The 18,439-nt window shown below is 44.5% G+C and overlaps 1 protein-coding gene across 1 annotated transcript in view; it reads right to left on the minus strand.

Moving 5' to 3' along the window:
- Positions 1–18,439, minus strand: part of LOC132821334 (N(4)-(Beta-N-acetylglucosaminyl)-L-asparaginase-like) — a 38,410-nt gene that overhangs the window by 10,922 nt on the left and 9,049 nt on the right. Inside the window, exons 7-8 of the mRNA XM_060833921.1 lie at positions 5,287–5,394; positions 883–894 (exon numbers count right to left, since the gene is read on the minus strand). Coding sequence (XP_060689904.1) covers positions 883–894; positions 5,287–5,394 — 120 coding nt within the window. The remainder of the gene's footprint in view (positions 1–882; positions 895–5,286; positions 5,395–18,439) is intronic.

Consider the following 18,439-nt stretch of genomic DNA (forward strand, 5'->3'; position numbering starts at 1 on the left):
TGTGGCTAACTCTTAAATACCACTTTAAACAACTAAGCAAGCCACTCAGTTCCAGGCCACTTAGGGACAAGGAAAAATGCCGGACTAGCCAGCAATTTCCACATCCCTTGTATGAATTAAAGGAAACATTTCAATTACATTTGCCTTTATAAACCCAGAATCCAAATTCAGAGCTTCTGAAATATGTGAAATCATGTTGGGATACTGTTCCAAATACACTAATTAAAGTTTTGCCCACAGTCAACATTTTCTCAGAGCCCAGGTGTGAGCAAGTTATTTCATCAAAAGTGGACAGTGATTTCTCTCTTCCCATTGATATTCAATAGTATCGGTCAGACAGTGACATTGGGTCGGAATTATTCAAAGAAAACCCAAGATCGAAAACCTGAAGTCGGAATGACAGACCATGGGAAGCTCTGGGGAGAAAAAGCCTGCAGACGACAGTGTCAGAGACAAAGCGCTGAATTTTACAGGCTCCTGAGTGCCATGGACGATAAATCTAGTAGAACCACATGAGAAATCCAGCAAGGCTTTCTCAATGTAGGGAAGTAAGTTCTCACTATCGAGTCAAGGTTCTTGCTAGATTGCAGTCAGTTGCCTATTTCAGGAGATTATTGCTTGATGACCTCAGTTGCTGCCATGTGCAGAACAAAGCAGACATCAACAATTCGCAACATAGAAATAAGAGGGGCTCCCTGACGACTCCAGCTCTTCACTTGCTCCAAAAGGACCTCTGTCTTGGACAGCAGGAATGAACATCTCAGACAAACCCCGTGGGCACTGGGCACACTCTGCCCACATACACGCACCCCAGAAACCCACATCCCAGAATGAATAGCAATTTTGAAAAAGACCTCTATTTCCACACAAGGTGGGATCAACTCAGCAGGATTCCTTGAAGGTAAAAACAATGACAAGAGCTTCAGGGCATCACTGATCCAGGATTCCTTGAAAGCGAAGTCACAGGGAGACAGATGTTATGACACGGGGTAAACCCTTCTGCTGGTTTAAACTAGACCCACAGAAAAACTCACCTCGCCTTGTAATTTGTAACAGTATGAATGACAGAAAGCTCCCAAATTCCACTATTTAAAGAAAAAAATTAACTATTTATTCCTTAACTCCAAAAGAGAACATTAAACAACAACTATTTACACTGTAAGCCTCCTTTGCCTCAACAATTTATCTACCTCCCACTCTACAACAACATACCAATCCGATAAAGCCCCTAGTAAATTTACAGCAAATCAATTTTCAAAACCAGGTGTTGGCTTGATGTGTCTTTAGATTTCCCCTGGATCATCTTTTGTCTTTGGCTGCAAAGATATATCATTTGAAAATGATACCTTTCAGAGAGAATGTTTTTGAATAGCAGTCATTCGATGGCATAAGGTGCCCTTTCTTGGTTAACTGCTCAAAATGCCTACTTTTTATATTCAAAAACATCGGATTGTCTCATTGGTTTGATGTTGTCAAAACAGTAAAATTCGATTGGGTTTTTTATATCTTGGGACATAATTTAAACTGATTGGTTAAAGTCAAACTGTCGTGAAAACAACTCTATCTGATTTACAGCTCAAAATGCTACAACTTCAAATTATCCAGCACACTCTGTGTCTGCAGTCAGCCACATGACAGGCTTGCCAGCTTTTCAGCTTTCACTCTCTCTTGAAAGGTACAGTACACACCTTCAACTCTACAACACAGAGTAGTGAAGAAGGTGTGGTACACTTTCGTTTTTTGGTCAGTGCATTGAGTATAGGAGTTGGGAGACCATGTTGAGCCTGTATAGGACATTGGTTAGACTACTATTGGAATACTGTATGGTCTCCCTGCTATACGAAAGATGCTGTGAAACCTGAAAGAGTTCAGAAAAGATTTACAAAGATGTTGCCAGGGATGGTGGATTTGAGCTATAGGGAGAGGCTGAACAGGCTGGGGCTGTTTTCCCTGGAGCGCCAGAGGCTGAGGGGTGACATTATAGAGTTTTCAAAGTTTGTGAGAAGATTTGCAGCTCGGATGCTCATTGTTGTGGTTCTGTTCGCTGAGCTGGGAATTTGTGTTGCAGACGTTTCGTCCCCTGCCTAGGTGACATCCTCAGTGCTTGGAAGCCTCCTGTGAAGCGCTTCTGTGATCTTTCCTCCACCATTTATAGTGATTTGTATCTGCCGCTTCCGGTTGTCAGTTCCAGCTGTCCGCTGCAGTGGCCGGTATATTGGGTCCAGGTCGATGTGCTTATTGATTGAATCTGTGGATGAATGCCATGCCTCTAGGAATTCCCTGGCTGTTCTCTGTTTGGCTTGACCTATAACAGTAGTGTTGTCCCAGTCGAACTCATGTTGCTTGTCATCTGAGTGTGTGGCTACTAAGGATAGCTGGTCGTGTCGTTTCGTGGCTAATTGGTATTCATGGATGCGGATCATTAGCTGTCTTCCTGTTTGTCCTATGTAGTGTTTTGTGCAGTCCTTGCATGGGACTTTGTACACTACATTGGTTTTGCTCATGCTGGGTATCGGGTCCTTCATCCTGGTGAGTTGTTGTCTGAGAGTGGCTGTTGGTTTGTGTGCTGTTATGAGTCCTAATGGTCGCAGTAGTCTGGCTGTCAGTTCGGAAATGCTCTTGATGTATGGTAGTGTGGCTAGTCCTTTGGGTTGCGGCATGTCCTCGTTCCGTTGTCTTTCCCTTAGGTATCTGTTTTTGGCAAATACATTGTACAGGTGTTCTTCTTCCTCTTTTTGCAGTTCTGGTGTACTGCAGTGTGTTGTGGCCCTTTGGAATAGTATCTTGATGCAACTTCTTTTGTGTGTGTTGGGGTGGTCGCTTTCGTAGTTCAGGACTCGGTCTGGGTATGTGGCTTTCCTGCATACCTTTGTGGTGAATTCTCCATTCAGTGTTCTCTGTACCATCACGTCTAGGAATGAGAGTTGGTTGTCCTTTTCTTCGTCTCTAGTGAATCAGCTTCCAATGTAGTGTACAAAATCCCATGCAAGGACTGCACAAAACACTACATAGGACAAACAGGAAGACAGCTAATGATCCGCATCCATGAACACCAACTAGCCACGAAACGACATGACCAGCTATCCTTAATAGCCACACACTCAGCCGACAAGCAACATGAGTTCGACTGGGACAACACTACTATTATAGGACAAGCCAAACAGAGAACAGCCAGGGAATTCCTGGAGGCATGGCATTCATCCACAGATTCAATCAATTAGCACATCGACTTGGAGCCAATATACCGGCCACTGCAGTGGACAGCTGGAACCGACAATCGGAAACGGCAGATACAAATCACTATAAATGCCGGAGGAAACATCACAGAAGCGCTTCACAGGAGGGTCCCAAACACTGAGAATGTCACCTAGACAGGGGACGAAACATCGGCAACACAAATTCCCAGCTCAGCAAACGGAATCACAACATTATAGAGTTTTATAAAATCATGAGGACCATGGATAGGGTGAATAGTCAAGGTCTTATTCCGAGGATAGGGTGACCAAATCTACATGGCATAGGTTTAAGGTGAGAAGGGAAAGATATAAAAGGGACCTAAGGGGCAAGTTTTTCCATGCGTGTATGGAATGAGCCTCTGTATGAAGAAGACAGCTCACCACCATCTTCTTAGGGGCAACAAGGGGTGGGTGATACATGCGAGCCAGGTAGCCAGTGATGCCCACGTTCCACAGCTGAAGGAAGTAAAAGTGATCCTCGGAAATAAAGAAGATCAAAAGGACCTTGGCGAGAACGTCCACAGATTCTTGCAAGCAACAACACTGGTGGATATGGTGGTTAAGAAGGGATATTGGAGATTTTCCTTTACTGGAGTATTAAATACAAGAACAGAGAGGTTGCGATGGATCTGTAAAAGACTCTAGCATCATAGACGTCGCCTAACTTTGTGCTGTTTTGGTTGTCACATTATAGAATGGATTTAAGTTTGCTAGAGCGTACAGGAGAGATTCACCAGGATACTGACTCGGCTGGAGTGTTTCCGCTATGAAGAGAAACTACATAGATTGGGGTTAGTTTCCTTAGATCAGAGAAGACAAAAGGGGTGTCATTAATTGAGGTGTAGAAAATCATGAGGGGCATAGATAGAAAGAACCGTCCCCCTTTGGTACAGAGATGAATAAATTTAGTATGAGAGACAAGATATTTAAAGAAGATTTATGGAAGAATTTTACTCACTGCCTAAAAGAGTGGTAGATGCAGGAACCATTACTGTATTTAAAAACTATTTTGACAAACACTTAAAACATCATAACATATGAAGGCAACAGGCCGAGTGCTGGAAAGTGGGTCAGAATTAGATGTGCGTTTGAGGACTGTCATGAGCATGGTGCGTCAAAAGACCTCTCTCTATGCTTTAAAACTATAACTGTTTCTTTCTGCGGCTTTCAGGATCCTATGGCCAATGACTGGATGGTGTCCCAGTAACAGGATATTGGAACCAGGCTGAAAGTATAGGATTGGTAATATCTGTATCAAATAACATCTGTACTGATTAGGTGCAAAACTGAAAATGTACACTTAAATAACGTACACAAGTCAAACTGCCATCAGAAATAGTGAAATTGAGCCCATTTCGATTGGGCAAGAAGACATGTGTGAGACTTCCACTCAGATTACTGGGAAATTATTGTTCCTTTATTGGCTGATGGGATGAGGATGTCAATGGTTAAGATAATATTTACTGTCCATCCCTAATGTCCCAGAGAGTAGTTCTGAGTCAGTCACATTGTGGAGAGTCTGGAGTCATATGAAGACCATACCAGGTATGGATTGCAGGTTTCTTTCCCTAAAGGACGTTAATGAAATAGATGGCTTTTCTTTTAAAACTGATTGGGGGTGGTTATATTTAGATTAGCTTCTCAATTGCAGCCTGGTGTGAGCACTGCTGATGCCATCACCCTGTAGTGAAGCACAGACCAATCAGCCATGCCTCATCTGGGAACATGACTGAAATGGGAAACGTCCAGACCCATTTCTTCAACCTGGACAGTATGACAATTCAAAAACCTGAAAACACATTAAATATCTGTTACTCACCCATGACATGGTTATATAACAACATTTTCTTCTTAATATTGGTGATAAGACAGAAACATAACACTTTTTTGAAAAAAGTACTCCTGCCAGAAGAATTCTGTTCTAGGAGAGAATTTTCCAGGCATATTTTTGAGCACCAAGTACTCATTCTAGATATCACAGCTTCAGTCAACTCATTATAGCTCACCAGCTTTAGAAACAGCCCAAGCAGATCTGGTAAGAATAAAGTACCTTGGGAGAAACCGCATCATAATATCTCCAATCCCTGTAGCAGCTGCAGCTCCGGCTGTGCTATCGGCATAAGCACCTGCCCCAACTATTGGTGAATCTCCCACACGGCTAGAAGGAACACAAATAAAAAGTCCAACTATGGTTAGCAGTTTGAAGAAAAACATGCGTGAATTAACCCTCGGAATTAATTTCGATGTGGGAAAGGTGGGTGTAGTGGTAATGTCACTGATTTAGTAAGCCACACACCAGGTTATTAGAGTCAGAGAAGTTGACAGCACATGAAAAGGCCTTCGGCCCATCGTGTCTATGCCAGTCAAAAACAACTACCTAATTATTCTAATCCAATTTTCCAGCACTTGGCCCACAGCCTACTACGCTTTGGCATTGTTCCTTATTAGGAGAAGAAAGCCCTCATTCCTGAAGAAGGGCTTATGCCCGAAACATCGAATCTCCTGTTCCTTGGATGCTGCCTGACCTGCTGCCCTTTTCCAGCAACACATTTTCAGCTCTGATTTCCAGCATCTGCAGACCTCACTTTTTCCTTATTAAGAGAAAATGAGAACTGCAGATGCTGGAGATCAGATCAGAAAAATGTGTTGCTGGAAAAGCGCAGCAGGTCAGGCAGCATCCAAGGAACAGGAAATTCGATGTTTCTTCAGGAATGAGGAAAGTGTGCCAAGCAGGCCAAGATAAATGGTAGGGAGGATGGACTTGGGGGAGGGGCGTTGGAAATGCGATAGGTGGAAGGAGGTTAAAGTGAGGGTGATAGGCCGGAGTGGGGGTGGGGGGGAGAGGTCGGGAAGAAGATTGCAGGTCTAGAAGGCGGTGCTGAGTCTGAGGGTTGGGACTGAGATAAGGTGGGGGGAGGGGAAGTTCTAAATTGGAGAAAGGCCAATTTTGATGGTATTAGGCAAGAACTTTCAAAAGCTGATTAGGGGCAGATGTTCTGCAGGTAAAGGGACAGCTGGAAAATGGGAAGCCTTCAGAAATGAGATATAGAGAGTCCAGAGACAGTATCTTCCTGTCAGGGTGAAAGGAAAGGCTGGTAAGTAGATGGAGTGCTGGATGACTAAAGAAATTGAGATAAAGAAGGAAGCATATGTAAGGTACATACAGGATAGATCGAGTGAATCCTTAGAGCATAAAGGAAGTAGGGGTATATTTAAGAGGGAAATCAGGAGGGCAAAAAGGGGACACAAGATAGCTTTGGCAAACAGAATTAAGGAGAATCCAAAGGGTATTTACAAATACATTAAGGACAAAAGGGGAACTAAGGAGAGAATAGGGCCCCTCAAAGATCAGCAAGGAGGCATTTGTGTGGAGCCGCAGAAAATGGGGGAGATATTAAATGAGTATTTTGCATCAGTATTTACTGTGCAAGAGGATATGGAAAATATAGACCGTAGGGAAATAGATGGTGACATCTTGCAAAATGTCCATATTACAAAGGAGGAAGGACTGGATGTCTTGAAACAAGTAAAGGTGGATAAATCCCCCGGACCTGATCAGGTGTACCCGAGAACTCTGTAGGAAGCTAGGGAAGTGATTGCTGGGCCTCTTGCTGAGATATTTGTATCATCGATAGTCACAGGTGAGGTGCCGGAAGACTAGAGGTTAGCAAATGTGGTGCCAATGATTAAGAAGGGTGTTAAGGACAAGCCAGGGAATTAGACCAGTGAGCCTGACATCAGTGATGGGCAAGTTGTTGGAGGGAATCCTGAGGGACAGGATGTACATGTATTTGGAAAGGCAAGGACTGATTAGGGATAGTCAACATGGCTTTGTGCGTGGGAAATCATGTCTCACAAACTTGATTGAGTTTTTTGAAGAAGTAACAAAGAGGATTGATGAGGGCAGAGCAGTAGATGTGATCTATATGGACTTCAGTAAGGCACTTGACAAGGTTCCCCATGGGAGACTGATTAGCAAAGTTAGATCTCACGGAATACAGAGAGAACTAGCAATTTGAATACAGAACTGGCTCAAAGATAGATGACAGAGGGTGGTGATGGAGGATTGTTTTTCAGACTGGAGGTCTGTGACCAGTGTAGTGCCACAAGGATCGGTGCTGGGCCCTCTACATTTTGTCATTTACATAAATGATTTGGATGCGAGCATAAGAGGTACAATTAGTAAGTTTGCAGATGACACCAAAATTGGAGGTGTAGTGGACAGCGAAGACGGTTACCTTAGATTACAACAGAATCTGGACCAGATGGGCCAATGGGCTGAGAAGTGGCAGATGGAGTTTAAATCAGATAAATGCGAGTTGCAGCATTTTGGGAAAGCAAATCTTAGCAGGTCTTATACACTTAATGGCAAGGTCCTTGGGAGTGTTGCTGAACAAAGAGACCTTGGAGTGCAGGTTCATAGCTCCTTGAAAGTGGAGTCGCAGGTAAATAGGATAGTGAAGAAGGCGTTTGGTATGCTTTCTTTCATTGGTATTGAGTACAGGAGTTGGGAGGTCATGTTGCCACTGTACAGTTCATTGGTTAGGCCACTGTTGGAATATTGCAGGCAGTTATGGTCTCCTTCCTGTCGGATAGGTGTTGTGAAACATGAAAGGATTCAGAAAAGATTTACAAGGATGTTGCCAGGGTTGGAGGATTTGAGCTATGGGGAGAGGGTGGACAGGCTGGAGCTGTTTTTCCTGGAGCGTCGGTGGCTGAGGGGTGACCTTCTAGAGGTTTACAAAATTATGAGGGTATGGGTTAGGGTAAATAGGCAAAGTCTTTTCCCTGGAGTCAGGGAGTCCAGAACTAGAGGGCATAGGTTCAGGGTGAGAGGGGAAAGATATTAAAGAGACCGAAGGGGCAACTTTTTCACGCAGAGGGTGGTATGGGTATGGAATGAGCTGCCAGAGGAATTGGTGGAGGCTGGTACAATTGCAACATTTAAGAGGCATTTGGATGGGTACATGAATAGGAAGGGTTTGGAGGGATATGAGCTGGGTGCTGGCAGGTGAGACTAGATTGGGTTGGGATACCTGGTCGGCATGGACAGATTGGACCGAAGGGTCTGTTTCCATGCTGTACATCTCTATGACTCTATATACCATTGTCATATTCAAAACCATGTCCCCAGAATATTAGCCAAGGCTAATAAGGAACAATGCTGAAAAATGTGTTGCTGGAAAAGCGCAGCAGGTCAGGCAGCATCCAGGGAGCAGGAGAATCGACATTTCGGGCATAAGCCCTTCTTCAGGAATGAGGAAGGTGTGCCAAGCAGGCTAAGATAAAAATAGGGAGGAGGAACTTGGGGGTGGGGTGTTGGGAATGCAATAGGTGGAAGGAGGTTAAGGTGAGGGTGATAGGCCAGAGAGGGGGTGGGGGCAGAGAGGTCGGGAAGAAGATTGCAGACCTAGAAGGTGGTGCTGAGTCTGAGGGTTGGGACTGAGATAAGGTGGGAGGAGGGGAAATGAGAAAGCTGGAGAAATCTGCATTCATCCCTTGTGGTTGGAGTGTTCCTACGTGGAAGATGAGGTGCTCTTCCTCCAGGTGTTGTGTTGCCATGGTCTGGCGATGGAGAAGGCCAAGGACCTGCATATCCTTGGCGGAGTGGGAGGGGGAGTTAAAGTGTTCAGCCACGGAGCGGTTGGGTTGGTTGGTGTGGGTGTCCCAGAGTTGTTCTCTGAAATGTTCACAATTTTAGTGAGACTTCTTTAGCGTTCGTTTCAGTATTCCAAAGAACATCAATGATATCAAAAGTAAAAGTTAGTGCACAGTCAGAAAGGACAGGTCCCACCTGGAATGAGACACAGCTTGGGTGAGTACAAAGTTTGGGGAATTTAGAAACAGTGTGGGAATTCGGTGCAGAGGGAATGAGTTTTTTTTGCCGGCTTTGTTTCAGCTTGTAGCTTGTAAGATTTTTTTCTTAACAGGATAAATTGATCAGAATCGGGGGCCCAACATAAAACTGACATCGCAGGTGAACTGTAAGTTCATTGGTTGGTGTTATCTATTAATTTGATCGTCTGTAATACATTACCTTTACACTGAAGGGGAATGGGGAAGTATGTCCAGGTAACAAACTAAAAGGCCAGTGGGAAATTCTTAAAAATCAAGTTTAGAATTAGAGTTCCACGGCCAGGCAAGGTGCCCCACCTGCAAGATATTGGAGCTGGCACAGCCCAAAGTGGGCCATAGTGACCACAGCTGTAGGTAGGGTTGGTTGCTTGAAGAATACAGGCTCAGCATTGACTAGCGAACCCTGAGTTTCAGACACTGCCAAAAATCAGAGAAGGGAAGGGTTCCTGGGCACTGTGTTTCAGGAGGCAGCCAGGCAGCTTTGACTAGCAATCTCGAACTTGGTCAGTGGTCAGGAATGGGGGTGGGCGGTAATGACTATGAGGAGGTAGGACTGAAAGAGAACCAGCCCTTGTTGAACAGGTTTAAGATTCTTACTGTGTGTGTGGATGAGAGTGAGAAGGATGAACAAACTTATCAGAGCACAATGGTGCAGGCAACCATTCAGGAGAGGGGAGAAAAAAACCCTGTCTTTGTAATTGGGGATAACATACTCAGGAGAAAAGATTCTTTTCTCTGTGACAAAGGTTAAGAGTGCTGAAGGCTGTGTTGCTTGCCTGGTGCTTGGGTTCAGGATATTTCATCTGGGGAAAGGGTCACTATTGACATGCTGTATTTCCTTAGCCTTTTGAGTACAGAGAGGTGTTGATATGCTTTCTTAACTGTAGCATCAATATGGATGGACCACGACAGGTTGTTAGTGATCTTTACTCCTAGGAAGCTCTCAGCCACCTCCACATCAGGACCATTGATAGAGACATGGACATGTCCTCCACTCTACTTCCTGAGATTGATGACCAGCTCCTTCATTTTGCTGACATTGGGGGAGAGATCGTTGTTTTTACGCCACACCACTAAGCTGTCTTTCTCCTTCCTTTACAAGATGATTAGGGGTTTAGATAGGGTTGACAATGAGAACCTTTTTCCACGTATGGAGTCAGATATTACGAGGAGGCATAACTTTAAATTAACGGGTGGTAGGTATAGGACGGATGTTAGAGGTAGATTCTTTACTCAGCGAGTCGTGAGTTCATGGAATGCCCTGCCAGTAGCAGTGGTGGACTCTCCCTCTTTATGGGCATTTAAACGGGCATTGGATAGGCATATGGAGGAAAGTGGGCTAGTGTAGGTTAGGTGGGCTTGGATCGGTGCAACATCGAGGGCCGAAGGGCCTGTACTGGGCTGTATTTTTCTACGTTCTATGTTCTATGTTCCTGTCCCCTGTCTCGTCATTGCTTGAGGTCTGACTCACTATGGTGGCATTATCAGCAACTTTGTAAATGGAGTTTGAACTGAATTTAGTCCCACAGCCATGAGTGTATCAGGAGTATAGTGAGAGGCAGAGTATGCAGCCTTGCGTGGCACCGGTGTTCAGGATTATTGGGGAGGAGATGTCTGAGAAACTTGGTGAGAGACAAAAAAAAACTGCAGAATCCAAAATAGACAAACAGGAGGCTGCAAGAACACAGCAGGCCAGGAGGTGGAGAAGTCAATGTTTCGGGACTAGACTTGGGGTTAGGGGGAACTACAGGTAAAGAGAGGGGGGGTGAGGTGAGATTCAGAGAGTAGCAGAATAGTGAGGTAGTGATAGGTGGACACAGGTAGTGGGTACAATCTGGTTGGTTGATGGGAGGGATGAAACTGGTAGGTAGGTGGAATGGAAGGGAGGAGGTGAGGCTGGAAGGGGAGCCAGGGGCTGGATATTTGAAATTAGAGAACTCAATATTAAGTCCTGTGGGCTACCAAGGCAGAAGCTAAGATGTTGTTCCTCCAAATTATGGTCTGATTCACTGCGGGCAAGGAGGAGGCTGAGGATGGACATGTTGCAGGGAGAGTGGGAGGGGGAATTGAACTGGGCAGTGACAGAGATCAGGCTGGCCATTTCAGGCCTAGTGAAGATGCTCAGTGAAACAATCACCTAGTTTACGTTCAGTCTCACTAATGTACAGTAGACCACATTGGGAGTACTGGATGCTGTAGACTAGGTTGGAGGAGATGCAGGTGAACCTCTGTCTCACCTGGAAGGACTGTTTGGGGCCCTGGATAGAGGTGAAGGAGGTGGTGTATGGGCAGGTGTTGCTTGTTTTTCAGTTACAGGGCAAGGTACTGAGGGGGCTGGAAGGAGTTGGTGGGGAGTATGGCACAAACCAAGGAGCGGTCCTTGCTGGATGCAGAGATGGCTAGGGAGGGGAAGATGTTCTGGGTGGTGGGGTCTAAATGGAGCTGCGGGAGTGTTTGAGGATGATACATTGGATGTGGAGACTGGTGAGGTGGAAAGTGAGGACAAGGGGGACCATTTCCTGACTATATTTGGAGGGGTGGGGGTGGGGGAGAGGCTTAGAGCTGTGGAGCAGGGAATAGACGAGGTGTGGTGAAAGGCTATCTGGGTCACAGTAGGGGTGGGTGGGGGGGTGGAGAAAAACATTGTTTGGGATAGAACATCTGGGATGCCGGGAGTGGAATGTCTCCTTTCCAGAGCAGGTGAAACAGAGATGGAGGAATTGGGAAAACAGGATGGGATTATTGCAGGATACAGGGCAGGAGGAGATGTAGTCAGGGTGGCACAGTGGTTAGCACTGCTGCCTCACAGCACCAGAGACTCGGGTTCGATTCCCGCCTCAGGCAACTCTCTGTGTGGAGTTTGCACATTCTCCCCGTGTCTGCGTGAGTTTCCTCTGGGTGCTCTGGTTTCCTCCCACAGTCCAAAAATGTATAGGTCAGGTGAATTGGCCATGTTAAATTGCCTGTAGTGTTAGGGGAATGGGTCCGGGTGGGTTGCACTTCGGAGGGTTGGTATGGACGTGTTGGGCTAAAGAGCCTGTTTCCTTCCACTGTAAGTAATCTAATCTATTTTAAATCTAATAGAATTATGGTCGTGGGCCCCAAAGTGCTCCCCCACTGACACCTCAGTCACCTGCCCTGCCTTATTTTCCAAGAATAGGTCAGGTTTTGCACCTTCTCGAGTAAGCACATTCACATACTGAATCAGAAAATTGTCTTGTACACACTTAAGAAATTCCTCTCCATCTAAACCCTTAACACTATGGCAGTCCCAGTCTATGTTTAGAAAGTTAAAATCCCCTACAATAACAACCCCATTATTCTTACAGATAGCTGAGTTCTCCTTACAAGTTTGTTTCTCAATTTCCCTCTGACTATTGGGGGGTCTATGAAACAATCCCAATAAGGTGATCATCCCTTTCTTATTTCTCAGTTCCACCCAAATAACTTCCCTGGATGTATTTCCAGGAATATCCTCCCTCAGCACAGCTGTAATGCTATCCCTTATCAAAAATGTCACTCCCCCTCCGCTCTTGCCCCCCTTTCTATCCTTCCTGCAGCATTTGTATCCTGGAACATTAAGCTGCCAGTCCTGCCCATCCCAGAGCCACGTTTCTGCAATTGCTATGATATCCCAGTCCCATGTTCCTAGCCATGCCCTGAGTTCATCTGCCTTCCCTGTTACGCCATTGAAATAAATGCAGTTTAATTTATTGGTCCCACCTTGTCCCTGCCAGCCCTGACTTTTTGACTCGCTTCTGTTCTCAGCTGTACCCGTCGCAGATTGATCTCTTTCCTCACTATCACCCTGGGTCCCATCCCCCCACCTTACTAGTTTAAATCCTCCCGAGCAGCTCTAGCAAATCTCCCTGCCAGTATATTCGGCCCCTTCCAATTTAGGTGCAATCCGTCCTTCTTGTACAGGTCACTTCTACCCCAAAAGATTTTCCAATGATCCAAAAATGTGAATCCTTCTCCCATATACCAGCTCCTCAGCCATGCATTCATCTGCTCTATCCTCCTATTCCTGCCCTCACTAGCTCATAGCACTGGGAGTAATTCAGATATTACTAATCTCAGGGACCTCCTTTTTAAATTCCTGCCTAACTCTCTGTAATCTCCCTTCAAAATCTCAATCTTTTCCCTTCCTATGTCATTGGTTCCAATGTGGACAATGACCTCTTGCTGGCCACTCTCCCCCATGGAACATTCTGCACCCTCTCTGAGACGTCCTTGATCCTGACACCAGGGAAGCAACACACCATTCTGCATTTCCGCTGCTGGCCACAGAAACGTCTGTCTGTACCTCGGAATAGAGAATCCCCAAACACAATTGATTTCTTGGAAGCCAACGTACTCCTCATTGCATTAGAGTCAGTCTCAGTACCAGAAACCCGGCTGTCTGTGCTACGTGCCCCTGAGAATCCACCCCCCACCCCCTATATTTTCCAAAACAGCGTACTTGTTTGAAATGGGTATATCCACAAAAGACTCCTGTCCTTGGTGCCTACCTCTCTTACCTTTCCTGGAGTTAGCCCATCTATGTGACTGTATCTGAGACATTTCCCCCCTTCCTATAACTGCCATCTATCACATACTGTTGCTGCTGCAAATTCCTCATTGCTTGTAACTGTCTCTCCAACCAATCCACTCGATCTGATAAGATTCACAGCCTACAGCATTTATGGCAGATATAATCCGCAGTAACCCTCAAACTCTTTTTAAACTCCCACATCAGACAAGAGGTACATATCACTGTACTAAAGGCCATTTTTGCTCTTTCACAATCTACGGACCCAGAAAATAACACCATCTTATTCCTCTACAAAACACTGCCCCAGGTGAAATTAATAGTAATGGCTTATATTTTAAGTTTAATCAAGAGATATATCTCCAAAAACATATAATCAAGAAACAACCCACTCTAATCACTACTGCAGCTTCTCTGTGGGCACACTTAAAACAACGATTAACTTATCTGATTCTGTGCTGTGAACTTCGCACAAACAGGTTCCTCCAAGATTGGTTGTGAATTTCACTGTTTGTTAATTTTCCCAGTCGCACTCCAATGTCCAGCGATACATGAATTCAAAACAGCAAAAGCAGTAACTGTGTAGGTTTTCTCTCTCTCTCCTGCAATGTCCTCACCATGTGCTTCCTTTGTCTGTTCTTCTCCCTTTTAAAACTGCTGTTGTTTTGACTATTTTTTTCCAAATTTCCAAAACAATGCAACAGCATATGAAACAGCAATTGCTGCTCCTGGAATTTGAGGAAATCACCTCCAGCACCTAAAATACCTCAAAAAAGGAGCAGCTGTTACAGCCAAAGATTTTTTCTGTCCTCCATCTTGGATTACCCAGAATCCTCTTTATGTTGAAATTTGAATTCAGCAGGAGAAAGGGCTGGGCTTATGGTGACCACGCAACTACAATGATTGCTCTCAAACCCCTTCTGATTTACTATTGTCCTTTACGGAAGGTTATTAGCCTTCCTTACCTAGTCTGGCCTACATGTAGCTCCAGATCCACAGCAATGTGGTTGACTCTTGACTGCCCTCTGGGCAGTTAGGGATGGGCAATAAATATTAGCCTTGCTAGTGACACCCCACATCCCATAAACAAATGATTTTTATAAATTTTATCGATCAGCAATACTCAAGCAAACCAGGTTTGTATCATACTCTCATGTAATAAGGGGTACATTGGGTTCCAAGCAATCGATTATGATGGGGGGGGCTCTCTAGTCAGAGGCACAGACGGACGTTTCTGTAGCCACCAGTGAAAAATCAGAATGGTGCATTGCCTCCCTGGTGCCAGGATCAAGGATGTCTCAGAGAGGGTGCAGAATGTTCTCAAAAGGGGGAGAGGGCCCAGCGAGATCATTGTACACGTTGGAATTAACGACATAGGAAGGGAAAAGGATGAGATGCCGAAGGGAGAATTTCAGAAGTTAGGCAGGAATTTAAAAAGGAGATCCTCGAGGGTAGTAATATCTGGATTACTCCTGGTGCTATGAGCTAGTGAGAGTAGAAGTAGGAGGATAGAGCAGATGAATGCATGGCTGAGGAGCTGGTATAGGGGAGAAGGATTCACATTTTTGGATGATTGGAATCTCTTCTGGGGTAGAAGTGACCAGTACAAGAAGGAGGAATTGTACCTGATTTGGAAGGAACTAATATACTGGCAGGGAGATTTGCTACAGCTGCTTGGGTGAATTTAATCTCGTAAGATGGAAGTGGAGGTGGGGGGAGCAGCGAGATAGTGAGGAAAGAAATCAATCTGAGACTGGTACAGTTGGGAAAAGGAGCGAGTCAAACAGTCAGGGCAGGCAGGAACAAAGCAGAGAACAAGGTTCAACTGATAAATTAAACTGCATTTACTTCATTGCAAGAGGGCAAACAGGGGGGCAAGACTGGAGGGAAAGTGGCATTTTTGATAAGGAATAGCATTACTGCTGTACTAAGGGAGGATATTCCTGGAAATACATCCAGGGAAGGTATTTGGTTAGAACTGAGAAATAAGAAAGGGATGATCACCTTAGTAGGATTGTCCTGTAGACACCCTAATAGTCAGAGGGAAATGAAGAAACAAATCTGTAAGGAGATTTCAGTTATCTGTAGGAATAATAGGGTGGTTATGGTAGGGGAAATTTAACTTTCCAAACATAGACTGGGACTGCCATAGCATTAAGGCTTTAGATGGATAGGAAGTGTTATTGGTGTACAAAATAATTTTCTGATTCAGTATGTGGATGCACCTACCAGAGAAAGTGCAAAACCTGACCTACTCCTGGGAAATAAGGCAGAGCAGGTGACTGAGGTGTCAGTGGGGGAGCACTTTGGGAGAACTAATTCTATTAATTTTAAAATAGTGATGGAAAAGGATAGACCAGATCTAAAAGATGAAGTTCTAAATTGGAGGAAGGCTAAATTTGACAGTATTAGACAAGAACTTTCAAAAGCTGATTGAGGGCAAATGTTTGCAGGTAAAGGGGCGGCTGGAAAATGGGAAGCCTTCAGAAATGAGATAAAGAGAATCCAGAGATAGTATATTCCTGTTAGGATGAAAGGAAAGGCTGGTAGGTATAGGGAATGCTGGATGATGAAAGAAATCGAAGGTTTGGTGAAGAAAAAGAAGGAAGCATATGACAGGATAGATCGCGTGAATCCTTAGAAGAGTATAAAGGCAGTAGGAGTATACTTCAGAGGAGAATCAGGAGGGCAAAACGAGGACACGAGATAACTTTAGCAAATAGGGTTAAGGAGAATCCAAAGGGATTTTTTTAAATGCATCAAGGAAAAAAGGAGAAACTAGGGAGAGAATAGGGCCCCTCAAAGATCAGCAAGGCAGTCTAAGTGTGGAGCCACATGAGACGGGGAGGGTACTAAATGAGTTTTTTGCATCAGTGTTTACTGAGGAGAAGGATATGGAAAATTATGGAATGTGGGGAAATAGATGATGACATCCTGAAAAATGTCCATATTACAGTTGGATGCCTTGAAATGCATAAAAGTAGATAAATCCCCAGGAGCTGATCAGGTGTACCCTGGAACTCTGTGGGAAGCTAGGGAAGTAATTGCTGGGCCCCTTGCTGAGATATTTGGATCATCGATAGTCATAGGTGAGGTCCCAGAGGAATGGAGATTGGCTAACGTGGTGCCACTATTTAAGAAAGGTGGTAAGGAAAACCCAATGATTTATTGACCGGCAAGCCTGACATCAGTGCTGGGCAAGTTGTTGGAGGGAATCCTGAGGGACAGGATGTACATGTGTTTGGAAAGGCAAGGACTGATTGGGGATAGTAAATATGGCATTGTGCATGGAAAATCATCTCTCACGCACTATATTGAGTGTTTTGAAGAAGTAACAATGAGGATTGATGAGAGCAGTGCAGTAGACGTGATCTGTATGGACTTCAGTAAGGCACTTAACAAGGTTCCTCATGGGAAACTGGTTAGCAAGGTTAGATCTCATGAAATACAGGCCAAACTAGCCATTTGGATACAGAAATGGCTCGAAGGTAGAAGACAGAGGGTGGTGGTGGAGGGTTGCTTTTCAGACTGGAGCCCTGTGACCAGTGGAGTGCCAATAGGATTAGTGCTGGGTCCACAGCTTTTCATCATTTATATAAATGATTTGGATGTGAACATAGGAGGTATAGTTAGTAAGTTTGCAGATGACACCAAAATTAGTGGTGAAGTGGACATCGAAGAAGGTTACTTCAGAGTACGGAGGGTTTTTGATCAGATGGGCCAATGAGATGAGGAGTGGCAGATGGGTTTTTTTTAAGATGAATGCAAAGTGCTGCATTTTGTAAAAACAAATTAGAGCAGGACTTTTACACTTAAGTGGTAAGGTCCTGGGGAGTGTTGCTGAACAAAACCTTGGAGTGCAGGTTTATAGCTCCTTGAAAGTAGATTCACAGGTAGAAAGGATAGTGAAAAAGGCTTTTAGTATGCTTTGCTTTATTGGTCAGAGCATTGAGTATTGGAGTTGGGAAGTCATGTTGCGGCTGTACAGGACATTAGTTATGCCAATTTTGGAATATTGATATTTCCTATCAGAAGGATGTTGTGAATATTTACAAGGATGTTGCCAGGGTTGGAGGACTGGAGCTTTTGGAAGAGGCTGAATAGGCTGCGGCTGATTTCCCTGGAGTGTCAGAGACTGAGGGGTGACTTTACAGAGGTTTATAAAATTGTGTGGGCCATGGATAGGATAAATAGACAAAGTCTTTTCCCTGGGGTGGGGGAGTACAGAACTAGAGGGCATAGGTTTATGGTGAGAGGGGCAAGATATAAAAGAGACCTAAAGGGCAACTTTCTCCCGCAGAGGGTGGTATGTGTATGAAATGAGCTGCCAGACGAAGTGGTAGAGGCTAGTACAATTGCAATATTTAAAAGACATCTGGATGGATATATGAATAGGAAGGGTTTCAAGGGACAAATGCTGGCAATTGGGTCTCAATTAAGTTAGGATATCTGGTTGGCATGGACGAGTTGGACAAAGGATCTGTTTCCGTGCTGTACTTCTCTATCCCAGGAAAGGGCAGGATGTACTCAAGAGGTGAGATAGCAAGAGAGATAAAGGGTCACTGACTCAACATTTTAACTCTGAGCTCTCAACAGATGCTGCCTGACCAGCTGTATATTACTGGAACTTCTTTTTTTGAATCCTGTGCAGTATACTGTTTTATAATAGTCAACTCTAAAGATTGATAGGATGAAGCTCATCCAGGATATTGTTTTAGATTTACAAAATTGTTAAACAAAGGGCCAGATTGCCGAAAATGATAGACACAAAAATCTATTATGCAAGGGAGAGAGACATTTTTACAAGGTTAAAATA

The sequence above is a fragment of the Hemiscyllium ocellatum genome, chromosome 2 (assembly GCF_020745735.1).
Source record: "Hemiscyllium ocellatum isolate sHemOce1 chromosome 2, sHemOce1.pat.X.cur, whole genome shotgun sequence".
NCBI lineage: Eukaryota > Metazoa > Chordata > Chondrichthyes > Orectolobiformes > Hemiscylliidae > Hemiscyllium > Hemiscyllium ocellatum.